Genomic DNA, 24585 nt, shown 5'->3' on the forward strand with positions numbered 1-24585 from the left:
GTATATAACTATGTGGCTGTCAGATCTCTATATGAAACTTTCTAATGCCTGTAGGTTTAGTTATTAGTATGAGAGACCTATGGCAGTTAAATCACTGTGCAGGAGAAATAATTGAAGCTATCTTGAAAAGATAAGGAATAAGGTAGTGTTTTTCTTTTCACCCCCAAGTCTTAAATTGATTGGGATGTGTTTGCTGGCCTGCAGGTGTAGTCATCTGTGTATCATTCCCTGTCAGATGAACATGGATCATTGTTTCTATTGATCAGTTTTGAAGAAGAATCTGTATTAGTCATTGGTAGCATAGCGGGGAAGCTAAGGGGCTTTTTTTTCTTATTCATATTCTTACCACTCTTTTTTTGTGTTGTGCATGTGCAAATGTTCCACATTAATAGAAAATATATTTTTGTATTTAGTGTGCTATTTTCTTCATTTTGTCTTTTTTCTCTAAATTATCTTATTTGAAATTTTTTTATTAGCAACTCGGAGCAGAAGCCGCACCAATATACTAATGGACTTACATATGGACCATGAAGGATCAGCTCAAGAAACCATCCAGGAGGTACAGCCAGAAGAGGTGTTGGTCATTTCCTTAGGAACAGGTCCCCAGCTTACTCCAGGGATGATGTCAGAAAATGAGGTATGACTATATTGTTACATTTTACTTATAGCTATTGATGTTAAGAAGTTTAGATTCGTTTCTTCTAAATAATGGTCACTTCTCTAAATCAGTATGCATTTAATAAATATTTTTTATTATCTTCAATGGGTCTACTATGACACTCCATCAAATGCTGAATAAACTCCCTGTGAACAGTAATAGAAGTCCTTCACATTAATACACCCATGGCGCTGTAGTTGGTGACCAGATCCACACCAGAAGGAATTTTCCTAATAGTAGTAGAAGAGACAGGAGGCCAGGAAATTGTGGTATGGAAATTGGAGAGACTTTTCCAATGAGCTGTAGGAAATGTTTTATGTTTCTTTTCTTTTTAATCATATACTCGTGGTATTCCTGCTTTAAAGAGCCAAGCATTCTTTAGAAATAATTGCTGTTCTTTGGCTGGTTAAGAAGAAATGGAAGAGATAACGGAAAAGAAAACTAAGAAATTAAAATATTTTGAAGAAATAGGTGTGGGGATATGGGAATCAGTTTTAAGATACTTCTAAACAGAAGAACTTAAGACAGAGGCAAAAGGAAAGAAATCTTGACTCTTTAAAGGTAGGAGCCTGGGGTTTGGGGGTGGGGGTTGGATACAACGCAGTGGTAGAGCACATGCTTTAGCATGCATGAGGTTCTGGGTTTAATCCCTAGGACCTCCATTAAAAAAAATTTTTTTTAAAGACTTAAAAAAATAATGTAGGTAGGAGCCTCTTATAGACTGTGACCTCTTGAGAAAGAAACAGCATCTTATCTTCAACAGTGACTGCTTATCATTAAAGAAAACCTATTCCTGGCCTGGGAAGAAGGAACCAGTTGTAATAGTAAAGTGATGATGGTGGTTGGTAAAGCAGCATGACTCGTACGAAAGAGGGCCATCAAACTCCAAAACTCTGTCCCTCCACACACACGCTCAAAACGAGTAAGCTGGCAAAAACGGTCAGAATCTAATGTAATGAAAACTTACAATAACCAGGGGAATGGTTAATAAGGGAGAAAACTGCCAAATTTCAGTTAGAGAGCTCTGGGGCATTTTACCTTACCCTGTTACTTCCCCCACCCCCAGCTCAGTGGCAGCCTTGGGGACAGCGGCCTGCATTCCTGTGCAGGGAGGTATCTTCACTGTGGTATGATCCTTTTGTATTCCGTTAATTCATACCACTCTCCAGGCCTTTAGATGGATTTTTTCCTGAAGATCCTTTGCACATCACTCACTATGATAAGTTTATGGGTTTAAGTTATCTTAAAAATGCAAAATGTGAAAATTTTTATATCTTTATTTAATTTCAAGCAAATAGGGGAAATAATCTTTTTGAATGACTTTTTAAAGGCATCACATGAGTAAATATATAGAGCCGTTAGAAAACCTTTTTAATTTAGTTACTTAAAGGCAGGGTCGGTTAAAACAGTCCCTAGAGGGTTTTTTGTTAGTTTATTTTGGTACTTTTTCTTTATTTTCTTTTTTAAACTTTTTTTTTTTTTACAGGGGGAGGTATTTGGTTTTATTTATTTTTTAGAGGAGGTACTGGGGATTGAACTTAGGACCTCAGGCATGCTGAGCATGCACTGTACCACTTGAGCTATGTGCTCCTCTGTTACTTTTTCTTTTTAAGTGAGGTTACTGTTCTTCATATTCTAGCAGTCTAGGAACCCAGTGGCTGTGAGTTCAAGTTCCAGGTGTGCTTAAAACAAGCTGTGTGACTCAGCAAAGCACTCAGTTCTTCATTAGATTGGTGATACGCACACAGAGCTGAGTAATTAGGCTTGTGGGGAGTGAGAAGTAATTATGTTATTGGGAAGTCATCCCACAGATAGGAAACACTATAAAAAGGCAATCAGCTCTAAGGTCAGTATGGCTTAAAAGTCATACTTCAGCTTCTGGTATGGACTTTTGTGGCTGTGATATGGTAACCAAGTAGAGGTTCCAGCTAGACTGATTCTGTCTAGAATTATTACTCTGTAAAAAATAATTTGTTTGCCTGTTTTCTTCCTGTTGAATTAGTTTATTATCTTTTGAAAAAAATGTTTGCAAGGTTAATGTCATCTTACTATGCCGGATGCTTTATATGCATCTTTTTATTTAATCCTCTACAACTCCATGGCATATATACTGTTACTATCACCATTTTATAGATGTAGAAGGGTGAGGCTTAGGGAGCTTAAACTTATCCAGGTTTACGTAGTTGGCACACGGCAGACCTAGGAGGGCTGGACTGCTGACTCCAAAGCCTCTGGTTCCCGCAGTCCTAATCACTGTGCATCAGTGTCCCGTTGCCTTTTGCCGTTGTCTCTGACACCAGTAGGGTGATGGAAAGACATAGATAGGTTCAGTTCTTCTAATTGATACACTTTTATTCTAGGGGTACTTAGAAACTTGATCAGGACCTTGTAAATGGGTTTTTGGTTAAAAATGATAATCTAATATTAGGAAGAATTTAATATGTATTTGCCATGGTGTTTTTCTTATCCATAATCTTTCAGTTTTGATAAACAAATGTCATTTTATTTTTCAGGTCCTAAACATGCAGCTTTCGGATGGAGGACAAGGAGATGTCCCTGTCGATGAAAACAAACTCCACGGTAAACCTGATAAAACCTTGCGCTTTTCCCTCTGCAGTGATAATCTGGAAGGAATATCTGAAGGTGAAGGGTTACTTCATTCAAGGAGTTGTGTGATTCAAGTAATACTTTGTTTTGTGTTCTTTAAAGGAGCCTTATAAATTATAATTATACTGTCTGTGCCTCTCACTGAGGAGAGTAATGAGGTTTTCCTCTAATGATCTTGAACAGTTGGCTGTAAAGATTGTTTCTTGAATAAAATTAAGATTGCAAGAGACCTTTGGTCATAAAAAATGCAGAGGATCTAAGTCTTCTTTGGGACTGAATAATACCAAGTTTTGTTTCTCTAGTATTTATACCAAAGCTTATAGAGCTCCTTTAGAGGGATATAATGCATGTCTAAATGGAAAAAAAATGCAATCACTAGTATTTCACTATGTTGTGTATGCTTTTAATGAAGCAGAAAAATACAATGGAAGTAGGATGGAAATACAAAAGAAAATTAAAAAGCAAGATTGTGAAGTGAGAATATGTCACTCTATGTGCTAGGACAAACGTTTATAATGAAAAATTTCTAGTTTACTAACATTTTGAAATAAACATAAACTTAACAACTTTCCCTTTTCCCCTAACCTTTGGAAAACATAAATAATGTACCTTCATCCTAGAAAGTGAAGAAAAAAATGGAATGATCTTATACTCTTACCATTCTATTAACAGTTAACATTTTGGTTTATTTGTATCAAAATTAGGTTTACACTGTTTGTAACCTTTTTTTTTTTTTTAAACAGTATAACAGTAATGTTTCCCTTTGTAATTCAGCATTCTTAAATAACAGTTTTAATGGTGGTTTTCTTTAACTTCAAGTGGGCATATCATAATTTATTTAAACATTCTTCTATGATTAAACATGTAGATTGCATTCACTTTTCAGACAGTATAAGAAGCCCTGCAACAAGCAGCCTTAGATGAATTTTTGATTGGTTCCTTAGGATAAATTTCTGAAAGCAAAATTGCTGACTTAAAGGGTGTGTGTATTTTTATGGTATAAATGTAGTATTAAAGACACTTTAATCAGTCTTTTTAGTCTCTTATCAAGGCATTAAGAATTACATGGTGGCTCATGACTTTTAAAAAGCTCACTCACAGTATAAACATTTCTCTAGGTCCCTCAAACCGTTCTAATTCAGTGTCCTCACTAGACCTGGAGGGAGAGTCTGTATCCGAACTTGGAGCAGGACCTTCTGGGAGTAACGGAGTTGAAGCTCTGCAGCTATTAGAGCATGAACAAGGTAAAGTGAGGTTGAGTACAGCTGCTCGAGTAGCAGGGAGTTTACCTGGTTGCAGGATACACAGTCTGTTTCCATATAAGTTGGCTGTGTTCAGTTGATTATATAATGACCATTAAACTTGCATTTATTTACAGTTCCTTCAGTTCTTAAAAATATATTTAGTTGCTAAGTGAATTATTTAGATTTAAATTACATAGAATAAGTAACATGAATTGCTTGAATTCTGTAATATTTGGTGTTTCAATTCTGTAGTATTAAAATTTTAAGGGATACTAACCTAAAAACTCAGGGCTCAGGGAATTTAAAATAGGGAGAGAATAGTACACAAATGACTAAAAGTTGTCATACAAGTGCTTTGGCAGTTCTGAGTGAGAGATACATGTGGTTGAAAGTGTAGGAAATAGCTTCTTGGGAGCAAACAATAGCCTTAAAGGAGCACTGCATTGACCCAAACTGGAGATATCCTAGGAATAGTGTAAGCAAGTCAGATAAGAGGCAACCATAGGACCTACTCAGGAACTGTCAGACAGGGGACTAGCGCGAAGTAAGGACTGAAAAGTAGATGGATTCCTCTTGTGCTTTAGGAAGATTAATTTAAAAAAGTTCTTTGGATTTGTTCATTTAAAGGTCACTGATGGCTTTCAAGGGAGTGTTGAGGGCAGATGCCCTCCACTGGATTTGAGGCAATGACTTTAGTTTGCATAAGAATTACCCGGGGAGTTAGGGAGGAAGAAAGGCTTTTCCCACGTCTCACTTCCAGAAATCCTGGTTCAGTCTGTTTTTAGAAAGGGAAGAGTATTGCCAGTTGGGTAATGTGTGGATTGAATAAAAATAATGCTGTGTTTTACTGGATCAGCTTGTCACTGTATCATTTAGGATTAAAATTTCTGCAAATAACAGAAACCTAAAATAATACTAGCTTAAGATAGATTTTGAAAGACTGTCACCTCTTTAACAAACCCTCTAGGTGATTCTGATTTGGGTGGTGGGCAGTCTACACTTTGTGAAATACTAGGTTAAGAAATTAATTGAGATAAATTGTAGACTACTTCTCATTGGTCAAGGGAAGAGAGAAAACTCTAAAACTGGGGGGCTGTATCCAAGTCAAGCAGAAAAAAACCCTTTTTTTTAGTATGGGTTTATCTGTTAAATTTTGCCCCAGTAATGCTGCATAACACACTACCCCAAAACTTAGTGACTGGAAACAATGAACATTTATTTTTGCTTTCAAGTCTGTGGGTCAGCCGGGTGGTTCTTCTGATTTGAACTGGGCTCACTCATGCATCTATAGTCACCAGTGGTCCAGTAGCGAGCTCTGCTGATCTTAGCTGGGGTCCGTTGGTCGCTGGGGAGCTGGCTGGCCTAGGATGACCTTTGCTTTGTTCCTTCTAGTTCCTCATCCTCTAGCAGGCTAGTCTCAGTTGTTCTCATGGGAGAAGGTTGAGAGAGAGCACATGTTTATGAGGTCTCCTGAGGCCTAACCTCGCAACTGACACACTTCCTCCCTACCCTTTTGGACAAAGCAAGTAACCAGGCCTGTGCAAATTCAAAGAAAGGAGACTATATCCCAATTTTTGACCAAAGGAACACTATAGAGGACAGGGAGACAATTGACTGCATTGATGGCTCCAGTTAATCTACCAGAATGGGGAGGACATTGGCTGAGCTTGGTTCAGAAAAGGAAAGAGTACATCAGTGAGGGAATAATCCTGTGTTTTAGTACTGTGTGCTGAGTGTTAGTGTTAAAATATGCAACTTGTAGTTCAAAGACATAAAGTTCTTTAAATTTGTTTTAAAAAAATGATAGCTGTGCTACTGTTTTTTAAGTGCTTAACTTTATTTTTAATAGCTACAACACAGGATAATCTTGATGATAAGCTAAGGAAGTTTGAAATTCGAGACATGATGGGGCTGACAGACGACAGGGATATATCAGAAACAGTGAGTGAGACCTGGAGTACCGATGTCTTGGGAAGTGATTTCGACCCTAACATTGATGAAGATCGCTTGCAGGAAATTGCAGGTAACTGCTGTTTAATGTCTCTGAAAGATTGCTATTTAATTATTCATATCCACCCACCCTTCGTGGGAGGGCACTCCAGTGCTCTGACAGACGTGCTGGATATGTTAGCAATAACTGGGAAACTGAGAGAACTGTATGTGACAAGGCATTTGTGTATTTCTTTTTTCTTTATTAGACATAGGTAGTGTTGTCTAGATTTGTGCCTCTCCTCCTGCAAAAAAAGAGAAACCAATCTTTTGAATTAACTCCTTGTCAAGTCTTGTTTGTAGGGCAGAGTACGTGTTCTTAGTCTGTGATTAGCATATTCTTCTTTTGAGACTAAAACACCTTGCCTTAAGATGAAAATTCTTACAGGTTATACCTGTAAAATCTTTCAGATTGATATGCTACTGAGATTCTCTAAAATACGAATTTGCTTCTGGAAGGATTAATTCAGTTCCAAAGAATGACCAGTTTTTTCTTTTTCTTTTTTTCTTACATCAAGTTTATCAAGGTACAATTTACATGTGTTAAAATTTACTCTTTTTAGGATACTGTTTTATCCATTCTGAAAGATTCATAGCATCTTGTAATCATAGTCTTTATTTTCTTTTTAAATTATGGAACATTTCAAATACAGGAGAAAATAGTATAATGAAGACTGTGCGCCCATCACTCAGTTTCAACAATTACACACATACACAGAGCCAGTTTTGTTTCATCTCTTCTCCCACCTTATTATACCCTCCCCCCGTCCATTTAGGCAGGTTCCAGACATCATTTTATTTGTAATTATTGCATTTATTAAATTTAAAAGGTAGCTTTTATCAGTAACCTTTTTCCAAAAGGTTTTCATGCACTGACGTAGAATTGTTCTTTCATTAGGTTTAATCTGAAGAAGCGGAGCATTCTAGAGTATTTTTAACACAGGTGTACAATGTTTAATCCTCTCTGTTTGTATATTTAAGTAGTGTAAACAGATTTCTCAATTGGTTTTACATTATTTTGTTCAGATGCCAAAGTAGTGTTTTTCTTGGCAGTAAGCTCTATTTGGGCAGTAAGCTGTATTTACAGTTGAATGAGTGCTACAGAGGAGATGTGTATTTTCCTGCAAATATATTTTACTGCTTGAAATGTGTGGCTGATGTGCTAGGTGAAAACATTTGACTAATATAACTTTCTGTGGTTAAATGTCTTTGAGTGTTTTTAATCCATGTAGGACTATAAATGTTAGGGACATGTAAAATTTGCTGAAAACCAAGTGAAAGCTAGTTGAAATGACTTGACCTAATGATTTGTATTTTCTTTATGGAGACCAAGGTGAATAGTAGGGAACTGATGAAAAGGAGCTTGTGTTACTGTGACCAAAGTGGGAGATTTGTGCTTCTAGTGGTGTTTCTGATTGAAATTACTCTTACCTTGGCTTCTTTCTTGTGAGTAGCATAGAGATTTTGTTAGCTTAGTATTTAGCCTTTTTCCATTATCTCTGCTCTTTCCCTCAGGATCTTTGTTAACCCTTTGCTCTCCACTGGTTATACAGGTGCAGCAGCAGAGAACATGTTAGGCAGTTTACTGTGCCTGCCAGGTTCAGGGTCAGTGCTTCTTGACCCCTGCACTGGTTCTACCATATCAGAGACAACCAGCGAAGCTTGGAGTGTAGAGGTATTGCCAAGTGACTCAGGTTAGTATGCTGTCATCGTTTGCTTTTTGATTTGCAAAGAAGCTTTAAATGTGAGGTATCCTAATTTCTATATTATGTACATTTTGTGAGATATACATTTGACAAGTACGAGGCAATCACATCGCTAAGAGTTCCAAATGGAAAATTCGGGTATTTTCCATCAAGAAAAATATGCAGTATTGGATGGCATAGGCTAAGATGGCAGGTGCTTTCTGACTCCGTGTTCTGTTATTTTGAAAGCAACCCATCAGAATTCTGTGTGGGACACTGAGTTCAGTATCTCCCACTAACTTATCACAAAATAGGCATAGCAGCGCAACTTGAACCCTGAGTGGTTGGATGCCTGGTAAGCATTTTGGAGAATGTGACCCAGAGATACTTAATGTATTTTTGAAGTACACTGAAGTTGAGACTCTGGAGTCCTGAGAATTATTTTGTGCAGGATTATCATAAATGTATATAAAATGTTTTGTACTTTCTCTTATGTATTGCTTGTATTTCTGCTTTTTTCCCCCTGATTATGAGTATAAATTCTTGCCTTCAACTGAATGTCAACCACCAGAATGCAAATATAACTAACTATATGTCTGAATTACGTTCTGTTTGATCAGGTTGGCTCAATAATAATGAAATGATTCTTAAATGTGTTTTATAACGTTAACACACTTAGACATGCTAACCTTTACATAAGGAGACGGTAGGATTATCTCACTATCTAGTGAGCACCCATAAGGAGTTATTTTTTAGAAAGCGATGGACTTAATGCTAATCTATTCTGTATTCTCTTGTTCAGTTTACTTGTTAACCAATAGAATACTCTATGAGATTAGTGATCTGGAAGCAGAGTTTTCATCTGTGCACAGTGAGCTGGCCTATACTGGGATGAAAAATCACAACCTTGACTTCTCTAACATTTGATCTAACTAACTTTGCTAACTGGCTTAGACTTAGAAATCTATTTACACTCATTCCCCTTCATGCCTAGTAGCTCTTATTTTCATCTGGGTCACAAAAGCTGAAACTGTGACATGCTAACGGAATTACTCATGTGATACCTCACGTCTTCTGTCTAGAGGCCCCAGATCTTAAGCAGGAGGAACGTCTACAAGAACTGGAGAGCTGTTCTGGCCTGGGTAGCACATCTGATGATACGGATGTCAGGGAGGTCAGTTCCCGCCCCAGCACACCAGGCCTCAGTGTTGTGTCGGGTATGTCTGTCTTGTTTTAAGGAATAAGGATTTGAAGGTGTGTTCTCACCTCCCCATTTATAAATTTGATAACAAAAAGATATGTTTTATTTAAGATCTGAGTAATTTCCAGGAAACAGTTATTTCCGTGGGACCTTACATCTATGAGAAGTTAATGTGTGGCTTTATAGATCCTGTTGGAGTAGCTGACGAAAGTCTGTGTGTGTTACCTCTCTGAGTCTATCTGTTCTTGGTAGCATCTGCTACTATATTTAGCTGTCACATGCTAATCCTGATTATGTTATACAAACCAAGGTAAATGTATTTAAGCAATAGTACAATGAGGGATATGATGCCTAACAACTCACATGTGTAGAACTGGGACACACAAATTTTGAGAATATATACATTTCTCCAAACTTCATATACTTTTTGTGCAGTTATTTTGTTCTTCTTGCTGTTTATTTTTTATTATTTTTTTCTTAAAGGCATAAGTGCAACCTCTGAGGATATTCCCAATAAGATTGAAGACTTGAGGTCTGAGTGCAGCTCTGACTTTGGGGGTAAAGATTCTGTCACTAGTCCGGACATGGATGAAGTAACTCACGGTAAGAAGGGGAATTGAGAGGGACTTCTAGAAACGATCAAGTCCATGGCTGAAACTGGCAGTCCTGACACATTGCTGGTGATAATGTCAGTTGCTCTAGCACTTTCGGGCATAATTTGGCAATACACATAAAAGGCCTTAAAATAAGTTTCACATACTAAATTTGGTTCATTTAGTCGACTTTAGGAATCAGTCATGAGGAACAGTTCATGTATGGAGAAAGTCTTATGCGCAAAGGTGTTTTCATAATATTTATAGTGACAGAAAAATAGAAACAGCCTAAGAATTGAAAAATAGAATGGCTAAGTGAATTTTGATATAACTGCTTGCTAGAATTTATACAGCTGTTTTTTAAATGCTTTAAAGAATATGAAGTAACTTAGAGAAATATCTAGAACATATACTTGGAACATTTATTTTAAAGAATTTTATATATAATAGAGCATTAAAAAGCCTGTCATAGAGAAAGCACTGAAAAGAAATACCAGTAAGTAGTGATTTTATATATTGGGTACTGGGTTTGAAGTACTTTTTTTCCTTAACATTTTTTTTTTCTTTACTTTTTTTAAAATTCAAAAATCAGAATTTCTTATCCTCAACTCTATGGACATTTGGGGCCAGGTAATTCTTTGTTGTGGGGGCTTGTCATGTGCATTGTAGGATGTTTAGCAGCATCTCTGGCCTCTACCAGAAGCACACTATCCCCTTCCCTCTCCTGCAGTTATGACAACCAAAGGTGTCTCCAGACACTGCCAAATGATCCCCTGGAGGGGCAAAATAGGCCCAGCTGAGAACCACTGTTCTACACCAGCACTTTTCAAAATTGTAGTCTCCATGGACCACTGAGAGCCCTTGAGATCTGTTCGTGGGATGGGGAGGTGTGAGGTCAAAACTGTTTCATAATGATAAAAGGTTATTGTCCTTTTTACCGTGTTGACGTTGCACTGGTGGCGCATAAGCAAAGGTGGGTACAAGTGCTGGGGTGTTAGCACGAAGCAGGGCAGTGGCACCAGACCACAGTAGCAGTCACTGTACTCATCTCACAGTTTAAAAAAGAAGTTTTACTTATGAATGTCTTTAATGAAGTAAAAATTATTTAATTCTGTATCTCAACCCTTGAGTACACATCTATTTAATATTCTGAAGAAACAGGAAGTACCCCTAACACATTGCTGCTGCATTCTGAAATATGATGAAGTGTCTCAAGGAAAAGCAGTTATATGATTGAGTTGTCACCTTAACTACACACTTTTTGTTTCTCATTTGTTTTTCATGAAACACCATTTTTACTTGAAATAACAACAAACTGTAGTTATTCATAGTTGGGTATTTGGCAGACGTTTCTTGAAAGATAACAAAGTGAGCCTGTCATTTCAAGGAAACAACTGACAGGATAGAGTTTGTTGCCAATGGTAAAATTCAAGATTTCAGATAAAAATTAAAATTTTGGGAAAACTTGTGTCCACCTCCACAAGCTTGACAGCTTCCTGCTATTTAAAAACTTTTCCAGTGAGATTGGTGGTGATATTAAAAATGTCATTTTTGATAATGTATGATGAAATATCTCAACATTTGGAAGATCTGTTATCTAGTTGAACCAATATTTTCCAGATGATCAGTGCATATTGTTAGAAAATCATGCTTGGTTATAATAGATCCATTCAAAATAGACAGACCAGTAAATTTCAATGTAACAGAGTCCAAAGTTCATTGATTTGGTTTCAGATTCCAAATTGTAGCTATCCTTTAAAAAAATGGTGTACTTCTTGTCAAGATTTGGTGTCGTATCAAAGAATAACATCCACAATTTTCTGAAAAGTCTATTAAAATATTGTCCCTTTCCCACCTACATATCAGAGGCCAGCTTTTCTTTACTTCCACCAAAACAACATATTGCAGTAGATTGAAAGCAGAAACAGATATGAGAATCCACCTGTGTTCTATTAAGGTCATATGTTAAAGGAATTTGTGAATTTGTAAAAGTGACATTTTTCTTGTTATTTTTTATTTTGGAAAGTATGGTTTTTTTCATTAAAAGAGGTTATTTGTGTTAACATTTAATGAGTATGTTTAAATTAATATTTAAATATTTAATATAAATGTATTAAGAATAAAATTTTAATTTGTATGTTCTTTTAGTTTTGATTTCTAATATGGTAAATATTACTAGCTATAACCAACATAAATAAGCTTTTAGAGTTACATTTTTTTCAGAATGTTAGTGTCCTAAGACCAGAATTTTGAGAACAGGTATTTTAAGCTGTCTTTCATAATGGCACACTATTTCTATAGTTTTAAAAAAGGAAGGTAATTATAAGACAGAACAAAAGGAACAATCAAAAGGGAAAGTAGTACTATCATTATCAACAAAGAGCTCAGACTCAAAGTTTAGAATAACAGTTTCTTTTATGTATTTGTAAGTTTTAGTCTCTGCATACTTATCTATTTTAATATTTCTGATTTTGGTTGTTTAGACATATGCTTAGAGGAGTCATCTTTTACTCTGTAGCTTAAAAATAGTGTGCTTTAGAAGTTCAGGTTTGTTTTGTAGTGTCATGTCGTATTACTCATTTTTGTTCTGAGTTCTCTCATGAATTGTCTTTTGTTGAGAGCGATATTAGAATTTCACAATTTGTAATTTGTAATTTATACTCCTTCTGTAGGTAGTGTTGCCCCTATTTTTATAGGTGGAGGGAAGATGAGACTCAGGGAACTTGTGGCATCCTGAAAATGATGACTTACATCTTCTGGCTCTGCTCTTTGCATTAACCATAATACAGTTTGGCCATTAGACGGAGGAGGCATGTGGATGCTAGACCACTTAAATGTAATTAAAATCCATGTATGTAGATAAAAACATAAAATGAATTTGAAGTAATCAAAGTATGCTGTTTATTAGATTTTGTTTTTTCTGATCTGCCCCTCAAGTTCTACTTGATCATAAAAGGAAGACTGTAGAAGACAGAACCTTTTTCACTGTGTTGAGCCTCTCACTGAGTCAGGAGTTCTGAGTTGGTCTCACAGTTGGCTCTTGTTTTAGGTGCCCACCAGCTGACCTCTCCTCCTTCGCAGTCAGACTCTCTGCTTGCCATGTTTGATCCACTGTCTTCACATGAAGGTAAAGTAGTCAAGTGAATTCTTTGACTTTTGTTTTATCACGGACAGAGGAATGAAACCAAAAACCCTTTGTTCATGTCTTTGTTGGATCAGTTGTGTGTCAGCTGCAAACTTTTTTTCCTGTGTTCCAGGGGCTTCTGCTGTGGTAAGGCCAAAGGTTCACTATGCCAGGCCCTCACATCCACCACCAGATCCCCCAATCCTGGAAGGAGCTGTGGGAGGAAATGAGGCCAGGTTGCCAAACTTCGGTTCCCATGTTTTAACTCCAGCTGAGATGGAGGCATTCAAGCAAAGGCATTCTTACCCTGAGAGATTAGTTCGCAGCAGGAGCTCTGATATAGTGTCTTCTTCTGTCCGGCGGCCTATGAGTGACCCCAGCTGGAACCGACGTCCAGGGAATGAAGAGCGAGAACTCCCTCCTTCCGCAGCCATTGGTGCTACTTCTTTGGTGGCTGCACCTCATTCATCATCTTCATCCCCGAGTAAGGACTCCTCAAGAGGAGAGGTATGGGACGCAGACTGTGTAGAATTTTCTAACTCTGGTCAGCTTTAGTGTTCCATCTGCCTAGTTCTCCTGATGCCTGAAATTAACATGGAATATGTAAATCTAGGATGAAGGATGGACAGTAGTCATGATTAAAGGTGGCTTGTCAGTCTGGTATGTCTATAATCCATAAAAAACTTCTACTTTGTTTTTGTAGTAAGGTATCTTGAATTTTTAGGACACTTTTAACTTTTCTCCAAGCAATTTTGTACCTTATTTCATTGAAACCTCACAGTTCCCTTCAGAGATGGTTAGAAGAGGTTTTTTTTCTTTTTTTTTCCAACGAGATACTATTTTTTATTTTGAAACAATCACAGACTTATAAAAAAGTTGAAAGTAGATACAAAGAACTCCCCCAGCCATGTAAGAGTAAGTTACCAACCTGATGCTCCAATGCTCCATCACCTATGAATACTTCAGTGTAAGTTTCCTACAGACGGCACCTTCTCCTGTACATCATAGTACAGCTGTCAACATCGGGAAATTAGAATCAATACGTTGCTACCCTCTGTTCTCATACTCCATCTTCATTCATGTGTCCGCAGTTGTCCCAGTAGCATTACGCATGTAAATGTGCATGTTAACACAAATTAAAATTGTGTAGATAGTAGAGTGAAAGGATCCCGCATAGAATTACATCTTGTGTTTAGTTACATGTCTTTTTAGGCTCTTTCAGTCTAGAGCATTTCCTCAGTTTCTCCTTGACTTTCTTGACCTTTACTCTCTTGGAAGTTACTATTTTCTATTATTTTCTAGAATTTCCCTCAATTCGGATCTGCTTGATATTTTCTCAGGATTATATTCAGGTTATTCATCTTTGGCAGGAATGTCACTCAAGTGACACTGTTCATTTCACTGCATCCCACCACGCAGCTCACAATTTTAATTTGTCCCACTCTCTGGTGTTCATTTGGATCATTTGATGAAGATACTGTCTGCCAGGCTTCACTACTGTTAAGTTACTCTTTTCCCCTTTGTAATTAGTAAGTATTTTGGGGAGGAGAGGGAACTTTGAAAATATGTAAATACCTTGTTCTTCATCAAATTTTTAATTTATCCACTTATTTATTGTATCTGTGGTCTTATGGTTTTCTATTGTTAGTCAGTGGGTTTGTTACTGCCATTTATTTTGAAGCCCAGTTTTCCCTGATTTGGCCAGCGGTCACCCCTGCAAGCTGGCTCCTGTGTTCTTTTGACACGCTGCTGTCATTCTTTGAGTATTTATTTGCTTTCTGGCATGAAATGTTACAAGCTTATATTGGACTCTGTCTGTCTTAGTCCTGGAATCAGCCATTTCTCCAAGGATCCCTTGTTCCTTTCCGTAGAAAATGGTTTTTAGAAATCAGGATCTGGATACTAGGTGTGCTCTTTCCTGTAGGGGTGTTGCTGCTCCCAGGGTCTCTCAGGAGACAGAGCCAGGGAGTGTGTGTACGTGCACATGTCCATGTGTATTTATATCTGTGTCTTTCTTTTTATATGTAAAGGACCATATGTCCTATATGTAAAGTCAAAAAATAAGATAATTCATTTGATCTTTCTCCTTTTCCATATTTGTAGTTCCCTTCTCCAGCAGTGAGAAACTTGCTTTCATTATTCCTCATGTTTGTTCTTACTTGATCCGTCCTCCTGTATGTAATCCATATCCCATCCCCACTGCTAAGCCCTCCCTGATGCCCTCATTTCTTTGCTGAGGTTCTGGTATCCCATTCACGTGGATGCCCTTAGGGAAGGTGTTTTTAGTTCTAGTTTTGTAGATGCAAAATCAGAAATTAAGTGATTTTGTCTAAGATCACTTGATAGGTTAGTAAAAGCATTGCAGTCCCTCCTGTCTGACATGTGGTCTTAATAACTCATTATAATTGGTGATCAAAACATGAACTTTGAAATTGGTCATATCTAGGTTTGAGTCCTGGCTATGCCACATACAGTCTGTGTAGACTTGGGGAGAATGGGGAGATAACCTTTCTTAGCCTCATATTTCTCATCTGTAAAAAGGGCTTAATAATAGTATCTATCTCCTAAAGCTACTGTGAAGTTTAAATGAGATAATATATGTCCTTATACTCAGTGTTTGGCACATAGTACATACTTAGTTTTATTACTAATACTACTGCTACCATTTCTACTATGCTCTAGATTTTTATTTGCATTGCATTTACTTATTCTTATATGAGTATTACTGAGTGCCTACTCTATGCTAGACTCTGTATTAAGCTTTTGGTTTCTTGACAATAATGAGATACTGCTTACCCTTAAGCAGATCAGAGTCTGGTGCTTAAAAGGAATAATTCCATGTTCCAGAAGTTGCTCATACAAGAGTAAGAACAGTTTTGCTTTGGAGACGAACAAGAGTGGTTTTTGTATTTCACAGACTTACTAAAATCCTTCTCATAGTAATTTATCCTACTGTCCAACTCCAATTAAAGCATCGAACTCTTTCTACAGACTGAAGAACGCAAAGATAGCGATGATGAGAAATCAGACAGGAACAGACCTTGGTGGAGAAAACGTTTTGTTTCTGCCATGCCTAAAGGTAATTTTATAAAATATCAGAATGCTATAATAGCAACAAAAAGCAAAGCCCCAAAACCTCTTCAGAGAGCCAAAATCTCAATTCTGTGAGGCTTGTGGGGCCTAAGTTTCTAGCTGTTTTGAGGGTGTAGAAAATGGTTTCACTCAAGTGAATGCTAAGGTAGAGCTTTAGAATTGACAGTTCCTGTTCTTTGCAGGAAATGGTAGTGGTTTTATAAATGAAAGTCCTGCAGGTCACAGTTGTTTAAATATCATGTACCATTGAAGTTAAACATACAAGACTTTTGACATATGTATTGCTAATAATTATTGCAGGAAAAAGGGATGCTATTGGTAAACAAACATTGAAAATTCATCCTTTACATTCCTGGAATAAACTTAAGCCTCTTATGTTTATGTTCATTGAGGATGTTAATACCCTGAATATTAGTGTTTACTTTGGAAGGCAGTTGTGTAAAATTGTTTGCTTTTTTTGTGAATAGCCTGGCATCATACCAGTAGGTATTGATATTTGAGTTGGCAAAAGCATCTCTTCCAGAAAGGAGAGATCATTTGGGATTAAAGCAAGAGGCTCCTTCTAAAGGCCTCTTCTCGGCACTGTGGCGCTCAGGAGTTGAAGAGTACTGCTTTCACGCCAGACTCAAGCCCACTTGAGGAGGAGAGGATGAAGCTCAGAGCTTTGAATGTGTTGGTTTTTGAGCAGAGGTTAAGAGGCATTGGTTTTGATTCAGTCCCAATAGATTCCTGTTAAATCATTCTTCTGTGATAGATGACCCCAAAGCAGATTCTGAAAGCTTCTTTAAGAACCTTCAATGCTGTTTTAAGAATGATTATCAATTGACACCCTGGATTTCTTAGCTTTTAAACTTTTCACCTTCCTTTCACTTAGAAATGTTGGCACACCAGTTAACTCCAAAATGACTGCTGTCTTCCGAGTAGTGCAGTATGTTATATGTCACACTACTGACTTTATTTAATTTCCAGCTCCTATACCATTTAGAAAGAAAGAAAAACAAGAAAAAGACAAAGATGATCTGGGGCCTGACAGATTCTCAACACTCACAGGTTTGTAGACCCATGGACTTCCTGGCTCCTTCATTCCCAGAGCACATATTTCATGACACTTTTTCTTGGGTGCCATAAGCGTTGCCTTTTTAGAAGGGTGTGTCTGTGTGTGTACAGTGGGGAGTATGTTCTTCATAGCTCTGTGGTTTCAGTTGGCGGCCACAGTGAATCTCAGTGTGCTCTTCCTGCAGACCGCCACCACCATCATCATCCTCATTATCATAACTTCTGTTTATGATCCTGAGCCTCTAGGCACACCCTAGAACTCACCATCTCAGTGGGATGATGACACGCAGTGCCTTTGAGCAGAGTGTGGTGATGGTGTTAGTGCTATGCATGCCATATCTTTGGATCATTGATTGAATAGTCTTCTCTAACATTGATCGTAGAATTCGAAATTTACTTCCATCTATATATAGTTCTTGAATATTGAGGATCACTGTGAAATTCTGTTTTACCTAATCATTTCCTTTTTTTTAATCATAAATTTATAAACTTTACCAATTTTTTACAGCTCGAATCATTTTAACATTGCTATCTGACCCAGGGAAAATACAACTAGGGGTTGAGTTCTTACGTTATTCAGCATTTGTATTTTTGCAGCTTCTTTCTGGCACGTTATGAATGAACACCCTAGGAGGAAAGACTTTGAGAGGTAGTGTTAATGACCCAACCTTGAGTTTGATAGCTGTATACTGCCTCCAGTGACTATAGAACATCTGTAGGGAAATTAATTTCTCACCTCTTTTTTTTCTTTATCTTAAATTATGTTATCCTATTAAGTTGAAATGAAGATTTTCATTTTAAAATGGGGTGGGTTTCAAAAGAACATCGTCCTCACAGAGCTCAGTGTAGTACAGGTAGAATCCCATTTCAGTGCGTAGCATTGTCATGTCTGTTTCTGAAACACATGTAGACATTTCTGTGTCCTAGCACACATCCCTGCTTATTTGATGAGGTGATTTTGCTGGAATAAAGGGTTTTGAACAGCAGGAGCTGTGCTTCCAGGTCATGATTTCCTGCTGAGAGCAATCAAGCCTCTCTTACTCAGTCAGCAAATGCTTGTTGAACATCTGACTCATGCCAGGCACTGTGCTAAGTGTTGGAGGTGTTAAGTCAAATCACACATGACTCTTGTTCTTTAGGAACTTGCAGTCTGATTGAGAAGAGTTGGAAAGGCATCCTTTTGGCAAGATATTTATGCTTTCTTACCATGCTCCTAGTTTTAGAACACCACTCTGTGAAGACTTCACAGAGTGGAATACTCTTAATGAAATCTCATGTTTTCAAAATGTTGAATTAATAGCTTTGGAGAAGTTATAAATTATTTTTTACTTGTATTTTTAGGCAATACGTTTTTCTTAGCTCTTGGTACCTAAACTAGAAGCTAAGTAGAGTAACTTTTTCATAAAATATTTTATTTTGTTTGTGTTTTGAGTCTAGCAATTTTAGCTTCCCTACTGGTGCAGAAATCTCTGCCCAGTGCTAATTACTGGCCCATTGCAAAGTATCATTAAATCAATTTTACAGTGTTATGAAAGGAAAGTCTTAACAGTATGTCCATAATCTTGCTACCTTAACTGTTCTTTTTCTCATGTTCTCTCCTGATCGTTCCATATTTCTACATGGCTTTTCATGATTGAATCAGAGTATGTATGTAACTTTGTAGTCTTCTTTTACCATATGTTACTTCATAAACCCTCTCCCAGTTTCTACTAGACCTAGTTGGTTTTTAAATAGTTTTTATTGGCTCTAAGGTAATCTGTCGTATGATTTTACTGCATTATGATCCTTCTCTTGTTTTTGGATATTTAAATTTGTTTAATTTATCCAATTTTTTACTATAAAAATACTACTTACAGCTTTGTATATATAGCAATTTTTGTTTTCATTATTGTCCTCGGATAAAATTTTTAAGAATGTCATTGTAGAAATAAAGGTTATAGGCAACATTGCTGCTTTCACTATGTTTAGCCAAATTTTATTGTCCTCTTCTCAGAGCTCTCAGCAGTACTCAAAACTAATAGCAAATAAAAAGATTTCCTAATGATAAAGATTTTATCAGTTTACATTTTGAGGAAAATCAGACTTCATTAGGACTCTTATCATGCATTCAAATATCATTATAGCAGAAAGATTAAATTTGGAAATAATTTCTCCCTATAGTTTACCACAGTTTTACAAAGACACAAATACTAAAATTTTTTTTCATGGAAACAAAAGAAGAGCCTATGAGCATACCACTTTGCCTCTTTCTACCTTGATTTCCTCTTCTGGAAAGTGATAATAATGTCCTCTTTTGTGGATGATGATAGTTCCTCCCTGTGGAGTGGTTGTGATGATGAATTTAGATCATTCATATAAGGTATTTAGCACAGTTCCTGGCACGTGGTAAGTGCTCAATAAATGTTAACTGCTATTAATATTAGTTGCTGTTAACACACACACACACATAAAATCTAGTGATTTTTGTGTGTTTTTAGGCTTTTTAAAAATGGGATTCTACTGGAGTGTGGACATTTATGGTTACCTGCTTGGCCTAGATCTATCTCAGGAGTTTGCATTTCACTGTGGAACTCTGTTTTGTCCCATACATCTGTAGCAATTCTTTGCTTTGATAACTGGTAACTAGTGAGTGCCATCTGACTCCAGGAAAACTTTTTGATGTGCTGATTTTGCTGACAGGATAGTGGGCCTGTCAGTAACCAGTGCTGCACCTGCGATTGTTATGATAAGCTTTTTCTCTGTGCACCCCGGCTACAATTCCAGCACTCCCCAGCAATGTCTAGGTTCTCTAGGAGTGCCTCTGACACTGTTGCGTGCACATAAATGCTCTACTCCAGCAGCTGCAGTCATGGTGAGATTTAGTGAGATAAAATATGAATGTCTGAAGTTTTCAAATGTGGTGTAGAGAGAAAAATTCATGAAGAAAGAATGGAGGAAGGCATTTATTGTTACTTAAAAGTGTTTAATTTTAAGTTTGAATACTTTTTATCCTCCTTCAGCATAGAGATGTCTGAATAAACGAAGTCTGTATATAAAAATGCATTGTTGGAATTTCTGTTAGCATGAATTGCTAATAACAGTGATTTGAGTGTAAACACTTTAGAAACCCATCATCCATTCAGACTGCACTGAACTTTTTGACACTGTCATGCAGAATTCTGGCGATGATGAGAAAGTAGAGCTAACCTTCCAATTTCATGCTTTGGCAAGGCCCTCAGACCTAGAAAATGAGCAGGCAGCTGCATGGTGCCTTTTATAACATTGAGATATGTGCTCTTTTTAAGTCTTACCTCCTAATCTGCCTTTGGGATTTTGCTACTGGTGTCGTACTAATATCAGAGTGGGTACAAACCCAGGGGAGCTAATTCTCTCCCTCTCCTTTCCCCTGCAGATGATCCCAGCCCTAGACTCAGTGCACAAGCTCAGGTCGCTGAGGATATTCTGGACAAATACAGGAATGCCATCAAACGAACCAGCCCCAGTGAAGGAGCACTGGCAAACTATGAAAGTGCAGGTGATAATCATGATAAAGAATAGGATAGTAACTCGTATCACAGTGATAAAGGTGATCTGAATTAAAAGTAGCCTCTTAATAGCTACTTTTGAATAGTTGTCCGAACATATGGTACAATCCCCAAAATAAAAAAGAAATGAAAGTACCTCAAAGCAAAAATGTATACTGCAAGTGTTTATGCTCGTATGTGCACAGTATGTGCATGGAGCGTTTCTGGAAGAATCTCTGACATACTGGTAACAAGAGTTGCCTCAGGGGAAGGGGGCTCTTAGGGAGCCCACACTTTTTATTTTGAAAAGTTTTAGAATAATAGAAAAGTTGGAGAAGTAGTAAAGTGAAGGTTTGTATTTGTCTGCCTGGATTTATCAATTGTTAACATTTTGCCACATTTTCTATATTTTTTTCCTTGAAACATTTGAAATTATCTCCTAAGAATAATGATGTTTTTCCTACATAGATAGGCACAGTATCTTTTTTACACTAAGGAACTTTTTGTTTCCTTTGATTTTATACATGCATGGATTATCTAAATTGGCTAATTAAAAACATAAAAACAACTGAGGGAACCATAGGTCTGTCCTGGTTGCGTTTGTGAGTTCGTCAGGCAGTGGGAGGATCCCTGGCAGGTGCGGGAGACCTCAGCGCTGCCTGCCAGGGGGTCGCCGCCAGCTGTTTTCTGGCTGGGCAGGACTCAAGTCTGTGAATTGAGAGTGTTATGGGAAGCCCCTTTTGGTTCTGTGGTTGTGATTGTGATTACAGAGTAGTATCTCTTTTTAATATTTAAATTTAAATTTTTTAATTAAATTTTTTAAAATATATTTTTCATTTTTCAGTTTTATTAGGTAGAATTATTCCAGTTGGACTGCACATATACAGTACGTTGCATGTAAACACATATACACAATATACTACATATTTCTAAAACTTTATATATATGTGCTGTTCATTGTGTCTAAGAACGTTTAGAGCTTTAGCTTTTTAAACTTACGTAGTTATCAAAGGAATAAAGCCAACCACAAAATAAGAATTAATTAAAAAAGATACATAAACCCCACTATTAACAGCAACATTATTTATAATTGCCAAGATATGGAAGCATCCTAAGTGCACATCAATAGGTGAATAGGTCATGAAGATGCAGCATATATATGTGTAATGGAATACAACTCACCTGCAAGAAGGAAGGATATTTTGCCATTTGCAGCCTTTCGTTCACTATTTTTTTCCACTTCAAAAACCAGAATTTTATAACTGGCATAAATATTTCCATTGCATCAAAAACAACAAAATACTGAAAAATAAACTTGACCAAGGAGGTTACCTACACTACAGAGTATTATCTTTATTCAGTTTATAAAGTCTTGAATTGTTTTGGATTAGGATTGGTATAAGAAGTAAAACTATTCTCAACAACTGCTGTCTTAATATATTATCATTGCTGTCAATAACTTATTTAAGTGTTTGAAGTTTCTCTTTTTCCTTTCTTTTCCAAATAACCCTTATTGGAAGGCACAAGTTAATTTATGTTGAGTCGCTCTGAATACCTTCCAGTGGCGGAATATTCCAGATTAACCTGCTAATCCTTTTTTGGGGGGTGGGTTTTGTTTAGAAGTTATGGGTGATGGCGAAAGTGCACACGAGTCCCCTCGTGATGAAACCCTGCAGAACATCTCAGCTGATGACCTCCCTGACTCCGCGAGCCAAGCCGCCCACCCTCAGGATTCAGCTTTCTCTTACAGGTATTTCTTTTACAGGATTTAGGACCTTTGGGTTTGACCTTTTCACCACCATCCACAGTCACATCAAGTCAAGTGATTCACTGAGTCACTTAATAAATGTGTAAAGCAGCGAGAGAAGAATGAAATGCTATTTACTGAGAAGACTTTGTTTCCCTTGTGGATGTCATATATCAAGGGCTTTAATTCAGGGATTTAAAAAAAACAAAACACATATGCTCACAAGGGCCACATAAGTAATTTAAATGAGACAGTGGCAGTGCCTCTGCCCATGCAGAGCTCCCAGCTCTGGCTGAGAGAGATGTTGAGGGAGGACTGCAGTAGGAGGTAGGATCTGCTGTGGAGTAGTCGAATGACCCACTATCCCCAGGAAGCCAGCTGGAGCCCTCCCAGTTTGTTACCCTCCTCATTTCCTGGGCAGATCTCTGTATTTCTAATAGGAGTTTACAAAGAAAATGACTTGAGAAGCCTGAAAAATTTGGTTTTGTTCCTCTGTTTATCCAAAGATTATCAGTTTTAAAGCATGGATCACCCGTCCATCTCTTTATTTCTGTCTCTGACTCTTTCTCTCTTTTTAAACTTTTTATTATAGAAATTTACAAACAAGTACAAAAATGGAAGCGTACAATGATGTGCCCATTACCCAGATTGAACAGTTACTAATACATGGCCAATACTGTTTCATATTTACCTCCCCCCCACCCAATTAATTTAAAGTAAAGTCTAACCAGCGTATCATTTAATTTTATTTATTTTTATTGAGGTATAGTTGATTTATAATATTATATAAGTTTCAGGTGTACAACATAGTGATTCACAATTTTTAAAGACAGTACTCCATTTATAGTTATTATTAAAATATTGGCTACATTCCCTGTGCTGTACATACCATTTTTTTTTTATTATTCTGAGGCTTTATAATTTTTTCTATGGTGAACTTGGGGGAAGTGACAGACAACTTTTATTTTCCAGATATAACTTTACCTTTATATAGTTTAGGAGTCTTTGCAAAGTGGGCAAATATTACATTTGATTGGCTTGATTTTGTGATTTACTCATTTTAGAGGAAGCAAACCAACAAGGAAAGACTCAGAGCTCGTCAGATGGGGTAGACAAGTGATAACCCAGCAGGAGGAGCAGACTTTGGCTTGTTCTTTGAAGTGTTCAACTGCTTTTTTTGGATGGCAGTTTCGGACATTCTGAAGAAGCTCTGGTCTGTGTCCTACAGGAAGAGAAAGGGCCCCAGGCACTAGCAGATAAAAGAATCTCAGTGGCCCCTCCCAGTATGAAGAGCTGCTTTCTTGTGGAGGGTGACGCCTTACTGAAAGGTGCTGCCCTGGGTGGAAGCAGGTAGTTCAGTAGTTGGAAGTCGAAAGGAAGCAGGTTTTGACTCAACACAAAGTTTCAAGCAGCAGGGCAACAGAAAGGGCTTCTTGTCAGGTGCTCAGCTTATCTTGTGGCAGGGTCAGCATTTCTCAAGAGGTATGACAGAAGGCTTCCTTAGTTTGGGTGGTGAGACTGTTGAGATGATTTCTGTTGACGTCCTTCCAACTCTGGCAGAATATGTGTTTCTGACTCTCAGTGCTTAGCATAGAACTCAGCGTATGTTAGAAAGTCAGAAAAGATGTGTTGTTTGATTCTGGTGACTTTACTAATTGGTCCTTGCCCAGAGCACTTTTTTAGCCTTGCTTCTCAGGTAAGTGGGAAGCCTGCTTCTTAAGTGAGAGGTCAGTAAGTTAAAAATTATGTTTATGACTAGTTGAAACAGTTGAGCCTTGAGGTAGCATATTAATTTGTAGAGTAAATATAATAATAGTTTACAAAATGTGACCATATCTGGACAAAGAAATTAATGTATTTTCAACTCATTCTTTAGAGATGCAAAAAAGAAACTGAGACTTGCTCTTTGCTCTGCGGATTCTGTTGCTTTCCCAGTGCTAACCCATTCAACAAGGAATGGTTTACCAGACCATACAGACCCAGAAGGTAAATTGCTGCCTGATAGTTTATTTTTCCCTATATTCATAGGAGGAACCATATGAAATTGCCAGTATTCAACTGTATTTAAACTGTATAGCAATTCCA

General features: G+C 37.3%; 1 protein-coding gene across 6 annotated transcripts in view; it reads left to right on the forward strand.

Annotated features, from left to right (window-relative positions):
* Positions 1 to 24585, forward strand: part of GAPVD1 (GTPase activating protein and VPS9 domains 1) — a 61444-nt gene that overhangs the window by 26691 nt on the left and 10168 nt on the right. The window contains exons 7-20 of one of the 6 annotated variants that reach the window (XM_031450455.2): positions 477 to 637; positions 3172 to 3301; positions 4384 to 4509; positions 6359 to 6532; positions 8052 to 8192; positions 9266 to 9400; positions 9868 to 9987; positions 13027 to 13104; positions 13235 to 13608; positions 16093 to 16180; positions 17164 to 17244; positions 20642 to 20764; positions 22374 to 22503; positions 24377 to 24486. In XM_031450455.2, coding sequence (XP_031306315.1) covers positions 477 to 637; positions 3172 to 3301; positions 4384 to 4509; positions 6359 to 6532; positions 8052 to 8192; positions 9266 to 9400; positions 9868 to 9987; positions 13027 to 13104; positions 13235 to 13608; positions 16093 to 16180; positions 17164 to 17244; positions 20642 to 20764; positions 22374 to 22503; positions 24377 to 24486 — 1971 coding nt within the window. Of the gene's footprint in view, positions 1 to 476; positions 638 to 3171; positions 3302 to 4383; positions 4510 to 6358; positions 6533 to 8051; positions 8193 to 9265; positions 9401 to 9867; positions 9988 to 13026; positions 13105 to 13234; positions 13609 to 16092; positions 16181 to 17163; positions 17245 to 20641; positions 20765 to 22373; positions 22504 to 24376; positions 24487 to 24585 lie in introns of those variants that run through there. The other 5 variants (XM_031450456.2, XM_031450457.2, XM_031450458.2 and 2 more) reach the window with 5 other exon arrangements.

This window comes from Camelus dromedarius, chromosome 10 (assembly GCF_036321535.1).
Source record: "Camelus dromedarius isolate mCamDro1 chromosome 10, mCamDro1.pat, whole genome shotgun sequence".
Lineage (NCBI taxonomy): Eukaryota > Metazoa > Chordata > Mammalia > Artiodactyla > Camelidae > Camelus > Camelus dromedarius.